Source organism: Oryctolagus cuniculus, chromosome 5, assembly GCF_964237555.1.
Source record: "Oryctolagus cuniculus chromosome 5, mOryCun1.1, whole genome shotgun sequence".
Lineage (NCBI taxonomy): Eukaryota > Metazoa > Chordata > Mammalia > Lagomorpha > Leporidae > Oryctolagus > Oryctolagus cuniculus.
The window spans coordinates 19,742,878-19,751,100 of NC_091436.1; the positions used below are offsets into that span (position 1 = coordinate 19,742,878).

At 44.8% G+C, this 8,223-nt stretch overlaps 1 protein-coding gene across 1 annotated transcript in view; it reads right to left on the reverse strand.

Moving 5' to 3' along the window:
* SASH1 (SAM and SH3 domain containing 1) overlaps positions 1 to 6,613 on the reverse strand; it is a 324,388-nt gene extending 317,775 nt beyond the window's left edge. Inside the window, exon 1 of the mRNA XM_051855276.2 lies at positions 6,342 to 6,613. Coding sequence (XP_051711236.2) covers positions 6,342 to 6,386 — 45 coding nt within the window. The 5' untranslated portion in view covers positions 6,387 to 6,613. The remainder of the gene's footprint in view (positions 1 to 6,341) is intronic.
* Positions 6,614 to 8,223: the final 1,610 nt, after the last annotated feature.

Consider the following 8,223-nt stretch of genomic DNA (forward strand, 5'->3'; position numbering starts at 1 on the left):
TATCTTCTGATTCTTTTTGGAAGGAAAATCTGTCTCTGGGTTCTTAGGTGAACTCTTGGGAGTTTTAAATGTTGGCTAAAAATGCTAACTAAAATAAGAACAATTATAAAAAGACTATGTGGGTCCAGTTCTTTCATTAGATGATTAAAAAATTTCTCCTGAAACCTAAGAAGGCTGATCTGTCTCAGCAAACAACCCCTTGGTTTTGTTCATTTGTGTGCCTGATGTGGTACCGTGATGCTTCTTCCAAACCATCAGGTGAACTGTGTGTCTTTTTTTCCTGTAGATGAGAACTTTATGTCAAATACAATTACAGGGCCAGGGGGTGGGGGTGGGGCAGAAGGTCTGGCGCGGTGGCATAGTAGGTTAAGTCTCTGCCTGTAGTGTTGGCATCCCATATGGGTGCTGGTTTGTGTCCCAGCTGCTCCTCTTCCAATCCAGCTCTCTGCTTATGGCCTGGGAAAGCAGTGGAAGATGGTCCAGGTGCTTGGGCCCCTGCAGCTGCATGGGAGATCCAGAGGGAGTTCCTGGTCCCTGGATTTGGATTGGCCCAACTTAGGCCATTGCAGTCATTTAGAGAGTGAACCAGGGGCTGGCATTGTGGCGTAGTGGGTAAAGCAGCTGTGTGCAGTCCTGGCATCCCGTATGGGCGCCGGTTCGAGTCTTGGCTGTTCCACTTCTGATCCAGCTCTCTGCTATGGCCTGGGAAAGCAGTAGAAGATGGCCCAGGTCCTTGGGGCCCTGCATCCACATGGGAGACCCAGAAGAAGCTCCTGGATCTTGGCTTCAGATCGGTACAGCTCTAGCTCTTGTGGTCATCTGGGAAGTGAACCAGCAGATGAAAGATCTCTCTCTCTCTCTCTCTGCTTCTGCCTCTGCCTCTCTGCAACTCTGACTTTCAAACAAATAAATAAATCTTTAAAAAGAAAGAGAGAGAGTGAACCAGCAGATGGAAGACCTTTCTCTCTCTCTCACCCTGTCTCTGCCTATAACTCTACCTCTCAAGTAAATAAATCAAATCTTTTTTTAAAAAAACACAACTACATATATGAATGGAAAAGTTAATCATCTTAAGCTGAAGTGTGTCAGGGACCATGCAGCATGTGGCCTCCTAGTGGAAAACTACTGAGGCAGGGTTAGACAGCCCAGGCCGGAGAGTACTGATAACGCAACCTTGTGTGACCTTGTGCCTTAAGACCTTGTAACCTTTCCCCTACTTGCACAAGCATTGCAGCTACAAGATAAGCTCCCCCTCCTTCCCCCGCCCAATGTCCTGCCCTCCTAAACGCCCCTCCTTCCCCCGCCCGACACCCTGCCTTTATGATATATAAGTGTGTGGTTGAAAAATAAAATTTGCAACTTGATCAGGACTCTTGTCTTGCTGCCTTCTTTGTGTCTCCTGTCCCTTCATTTCTCCTTCTAGGTGCTTGGCCCTAGTTGATGTCCCATGGGACAGGACAGAAGTGCACAGCCAAGTCTCCAAATATCAGCAGGCAGACCAGATGATGTGAATAAAGACAGTGGTGAGGGAGAGGAGGCCATCTTCCGTGCTTTTCCCAGCCCATTAGCAGGGAGCTAGGTTGGAAGTGGAGCAGCCAGGATACAAACCAGCAGCCATACAGGGTGCTGGCATTGCAGGCTGTGGATTTACCCTCTATGCCCCAACCAGGCCTTGCCTGGAGGCTTTTCTAGAAAGTATTTGTTTAACTCAAAGAACAGGGAGAGACTCATGAGAAAGGTTGGGGGGCCTTGGAGTAGAACCAAGGAGAAGACTGAGGCTTTCTCTCTTTTTTCTCTCTATCTCAAGTCTTTTTAAAAAGATCTATTTTATTTATTTGGAAGGCACAGTTACAGAAAGGGGGAGAAACAGAGAGACAGAGACCTTCCTTCTGCTGGTTCACTCCCCAAAAGGCTGCAATGGCTAGGGCTGGACCAGGCTGAAGCCAGGAGCCAGGAGCTCCTCCCAGGTCTTTTACATGGGTGCAGGGTCCCAAGCACTTGGGCTATCTCCCACTGGTTTCTCAGGCACATCAGCAGGGAGCTGGATTGGAAGAGGAACAGCCAGGACACAAACCAGTGCCCATATGAGATGTTTGTGTGGCAGGAGGAGGCTTAGCCTACTATGCCACAGCGCCAGCCCCAAGACTTCTCTGTTATCCCAAATGAAGACAGACTGTTGCCTAGGCAGGAAACCCATAATACACTAACTTTATGTAGCTTGTACTCAGAAGAATCCCTCCAGTCATCTCATGTTCCCTATCTTCCCTCAGAAACAGGCTTCTCTTCCCCATTCCACTGTCCTGTATGTCTGGTCCTGTAACAACTTTCTAACTGACCTTGAAAATCTTCAGAATCCCATCTGCCCTAGCAGACTCATTTTGCCTTACACACTGCTGTCCTTGTGCCATTCTACTTTCCCGACACCTCCCATGGCCCCCATGTCTTAACACGTCTTTTCCCAGGCCTGTGTCCTGTCCACAGCTGGTGTGTCTCTGCCTCAGTGCCTTCTCCTTCTCCACAAGGCTCACCCTGCTCTGTTTCAGTCTATCCGTTCCTATCAGTTTCCTTCATGAAACTTCTTTGACTCTTCCAGGGCTTACTGCCTTCCTGACTTCAGAATCACTATTCTGCTTCATTTATGAACCATGCCCTCTGCTATTCAATTATATATGATTTTGCTCTCTAATTGTTTCATGCGTGTGTATCTTGCCTCTCAATTATTTTTCGACCTTCATGAGTTAAGATCACATCTTTCTGCCTCTGTGCTGTCTGCAGAGATGGAAGATTTAGGACAGAGGCAAGGCTCAGCGAAACTCGTCTGGTGTTTTAATGAGAAGGTGTTCAGATGAGCTCATCTGGAGAAAGGGATGGGGACAAATTAGGAACTTTTAGACTTGAAAAAAGAAAGATGGCCTGGGTGTCTGAGGTGGACATGATCAGGTAGGACTATGTAGCCAGTTATTGCTGTCCTCTTTCCTAAAGTGTTGTGCATGCAGCTCACACCCACTGCTGCTTGCCTTGTTATGTACAGACTATGCTTACCAAAGCTGTCCTAAGGTATGTGCAAGGCAGACATCTGGTCTACCAGTTGTCCATAACTATCATACGACCTTGATGATTTGAATCTGCACTTGGAGTAAACTTTAACTTCAATTCCCAGGTATCACTATTATCCTCTTTGAGAAAGCATTCTCCAGATACTTACAGTCTAGAAGTGAATCCAAGTGACACAGATGTTATGCAAGAATGAAGACACACAGGAACTCAGGTGCACTAATAAAAAAAATGGTAAGTGCACTCTGATGGAGGAACCACTGGGGTCTCCCTGGCAGAGAAGGCTGAGAGCTGACATTTGATATTCTTTATGAAGTCACCAGCTTCGGGGAGCTGTGCCTTCTCTTTCCCACTCCAAGCCAGCTTGCTAACCAGGGAGAACCAATCCTGTTATTAAGTTTCCATGTTTCACAACCTAAACTGAAGATAACAACCTGCTGACCATAAGAGAGGGTGGGTGTATTCGTTATGATAGAAAGACACTGTGAAATGTACCAGAGTCTCCATAACCCCTTTCTGTTGATTCACACAGAGCCTGAGCTCTTGAGCCTGACCAGCCACTCATCATAAGTTCCAGTCGCTCCTGCCCTGGACCCTACCTGGCCTGGGGTGTCTGAGTTGGCAGGTACTCCATTCAGTGCCCAGCCGGAAGGGAACCGAAGAGACACTGCTGGGCAGCTGCCAGCCCTCTAAGGCAGTCTCTGGGGCTGCTGTGCTGGCTTTCTCACGGGAAGTCACCACCCACCTGATGACAGCATGCAGGGCAGAGGCAGAAGCAGAGCCTGGGATAGAGGAGGGGTTCCAAGAGAGGAGAGAGAATTTTTCTAAAAGGCAGTTTAGATAATCAAAGTTGAACAGAATACCAGTCTCGCTTGAAGGTGCATAGGCCTTGTTTATCTTCAATGCCTGTAGCTCTTTAGCACAACATTTTTTTTTTTTTTTTTAGATTTAAAAGCAAGATTTATTAGAGTCAGAGACCTGCAGCCAGTATCGCATAGAGGTGGGGAGGGGGGGGCTCCAAGAGAGGGACACGTGGTACCTGGATTTTGAAGCACAATTTTGGGGAAGAAAAAAACTTGACATTCAGTTACAAGGTGGGGACAAAACCCATCAAAAGACCTGATTTGTAATCTTTTATCCTGTTTGGCTTGCTCATGATAAAACAAAGAGCCATCAGAAGGGTGGGATACCTAATTTGCCTTGCAGTGCACTGGGAGCTCAGAAGGAATCGCCACTCTCTTGCTAGTCTCATGATAAGATTGGAAGCTTCCAAGGAGTGGGTAGGGAGGCACTTTTGATCTTGCTAAAGACAACCTCTGGGGAAAGCAAGCATTTTGCACCCTAAACCTCCCCCAGGACCACCCTGACGGCCCACTAACCGGTCTGACAAGACTGGCTATCTTATCTGGGGACCTCCTCCAGCAGGGGTGGGTGGGGACCATGGCCACATCTCACCACTTTGTGTATTTTCCAGCTTCTGCCTGGGCCACACAGCTTGTTTTTGGCCCTGGAACCAATGAGAACCTGCAGTTACATAAGCTTTCAGCCCAGGCACAAATGCCACCCTGCAGGAAACCTTCTTACATTTCCAGACTATGTTATGTTGGGCTCAATAAAAACAAAGATATTTGAAAAACTTAAGTATTTCAAGAGTTTAGAAATGGTTGTTTCCAGAATACAATTTACTAATATGCTTGCTAAGTAAATGAATGAATGAGTTAGTCAAAGGAATGCTTGCTAAGTAAATGAATGAATGAGTTAGTCAAAGGTAAATGTAGGCTGGCACCGCGGCTCACTAGGCTAATCCTCTGCCTTACGGCGCCGGCACACCGGTTTCTAGTCCTGGTCAGGGCTCCGGATTCTGTCCCGGTTGCCCCTCTTCCAGGCCAGCTCTCTGCTGTGGCCAGGGAGTGCAGTGGAGGATGGCCCAAGTACTTGGGCCCTGCACCCATGGGAGACCAGGAGAAGCACCTGGTTCCTGCCTTCGGATCAGCGCGGTGCGCCGGCCGCAGTGCACCAGCCGCGGCGGCCATTGGAGGGTGAATCAATGGCAAAAAGGAAGACCTTTCTCTCTGTCTCTCTCTCTCTCACTGTCCACTCTGCCTGTCAAAAAATAAAAAATAAAAAAAAAATAAAAAAAGGTAAATGTAAAAAATATTTGGATATTGATCTGAAAATTGTGCCTCTTTAGTTACATTTGGAAATAATTCATTATTTTTTTAGCCTCTTTTCGCCAAAGTTGCATGCAATATGGCATACTAGCTTGGATGCAGCATTTGAACCTAAGGCATTATAGATAGTTGAACATTCTTTGATGAACAGATATGACTACTCTCAGTACCAATGTTTTAATTTGCTCCTTAATTTCATGCCACCATAGAAAGTAGAATTGCCATACTACCAGGGAAAACACACAAATCACAAAAATTATTTGTTATACCATCCAATATAAAATCATCTATGTCTGCCACAGAATTTTCTATTTCCAATGAAGCTTCAGTTCACATTGTAAAGGAGAAAACAAGATGAAAATTTATACTATAGGTCACTGAGTTGTAATAATTGGGAAAACACTGGATTGGGATCTGGGGTCTATGATCTTCCAGCCCAATTCTGGGTTGCTTGGGTAGAGAGATCTCAGTTTATTCCACTACAAAATGGGGTCACCAGTCTGTAGTTGGCGGATCTCTGCTATTCCATGTTGAGATCAGGACTCTACCAATTCATCTGAAATAAACCCGGCAGCCCTTTGCAACATAAAAGGAACAGGGCAGGTCTGAATATGCCCAGTTGAAACATCACAGAAGGTGGTTTTCAACAGACATTAATATGCTCCTTCATCCTGTTTTCTGATCATAGTCACACACACACACACACACACACACACACATGACATCAGCAGAGAAGCACGGTTAAAGACCACCAAGAGTAACAATCCAAACCAGATTTCCAAGAAACACTCCATTTGTGTTAAAAATCCAGCTTAGCTTTAAAATTCCCTTCCATCATTGAGTTGTACTCAGTAAGGTCATTATGTCTTGCATGACTGCAAGCTCTCAGTATTTTCGTTCATGAATAAAATTAGAAAATTGCCACCTGAACAATTCATTCAAAGTCACTTACCACTAACGTTACTTGGTATGTAGAAGGCATGATTCTCTCAAAAATAATGAGCAAGACTATAATCCTTTGATTACAAATTCCCTTTTCATCTTAACGTTATTAAAAGACAAAAGGAAAATGCCCAGCATGATGTTTTTGATATTTAGACACCTCATTCAACTCACCATTAGTTTGCTCCAAAAGTCAGCCTCCCTTGCAAGAGTCTCCATAGAGAAGGGATAAATTTCCAGTTCTGCCTTGTCAGATATGTCCCTGGGACTGCTCAGGTGACCGAGCACAGGAAGGCAAACATTTCAGTTGAGCCACTTTCATAATATTGACGGTTGCATTCTCACCAAGCTGGTAGTCTTGGGAGAAATGGAATTTACATATGTTGAGGTGAGATGGGTGTAGGCATTTCCCACAGTTATGATTCAAGGCTGAGATATGTCTCATTCAAAGAGATAATAATACAAGTCAGAGAAGAAAAGTATCCCCTAGCATTACTGCCACTTAGGACATGACAACTCACGTTGCCACGTTCAAACATGCCACGCCCCAGTCACCAGGCCAAGAACAATCCTTGTGTGGGTGGTGCAAGTTCCTTTTGGCATTTTTTTTTCATGGCAGACTCTAGTAATCATTTATCTCTCAGCTTACTTCAAGGTGTGTACAGTATACAAGAATGCCATCGGGAATGCAAGGAGAAGGTTGCAAGTTCAGAAAGACAACTTTCAGCTACCAAGGGATTCATCCTGTGTGCTACGTTACTAGAACAGATAAAACGTGATATGAGACAGCTGTATAAGAATGTAGGTGCCAACAATAATCTTGGTCTTCTGATAAGAGGCAGGAGAATACAGTTGCCTCCAAAAGTCCTGGAGAATTGGATCTGTGGTCATCATTTCAGGCACAACTCAGACACGTGACATTCTGATCTGTGTTAGTATCGGTGACTCCCCAGTCACTCCAGAGAAACATTTTTGTAAACACAAATCCCACACCCCCTACTCAGCACTCCTGCAAGAAGAAAAAAAGGAAAAACAGAACCCAGACAAAGTCTGATGGCAGACATCTGGGAGAATTTTGGTCATTTCTTTCTGTTGTTGTGACCTTCAAACATTTAATGAACATTTCTTGGCTATTTGAATCCAATGAAGTTGTCAAAGCTTATGATGGAAAGCAGAGCTCAAATGCATAAAAGCACGTGTTTGTTAACAACCTTCCCTGTGTGTTGTAACCACAACTCCCTACATTGGCCAGTTTCTAATCACACAGGACTTGTGCAGTTGCTCATTCACAGGAAAACTCAACTGTGGTCAGAAGCTGAGTTTGACCCCCAAAGCCTGGTGCAGGAGGCCAGAAGCCAACACTGCATTGGTCCAAGGCAGAGTGGACCACCTGAGTCAATTTTCATGTGTATGGAGATTCCCCTCTAATCCCTGCTTCATTTTGCTAACAGCAGAGTTTTCTAAAAATGCATGGTTTTATCCAGGAAAGTAGTTATTTACATTTGGCACATTTTCTCTATTTCCTGGCCTCCCCAAATTAGGATCAGTCTTGTCAGATCAACGTGCTTAAATATACAAGAAAACAAAAAACAAAAACAAAAAAACCCAAATGCTCATAAACTGAGAGGATTGTGGAATTGGGAAGTGGGTCAAAAAAGAGCAGCTTTTTAAGAGGAAAGAGATGATTTTGGGGAGGGGGATTATTGAAAATCTTTGTTTACTTTTCATCTCTGGAAGCCCAATGAAGACTACACTTATTTTAGCTGCTCTACTAACTGCTAGGCCTTCAGAACCTGTTGTGCGGGCTTGGCCTCATACCTGCGTTCACCTGTGTGCTGGTGTTCGTGACCCAGTGAGTCACTTGCCTCTTGTGCAACTTCCCCAAAATATGTGAAACAACAATTTGAGCCTGGAACAGGGTTTTCTTCTTTTCAATTGGAAAAATCCAACATTTTATGTGACTTACTATTCATCGCATCAAGTCCAGTACATGTACTTTTATAGATGCCTTTCAAAAACTAGACCTAAACCTAGGATTCTAAATCAAGTCTTTTTG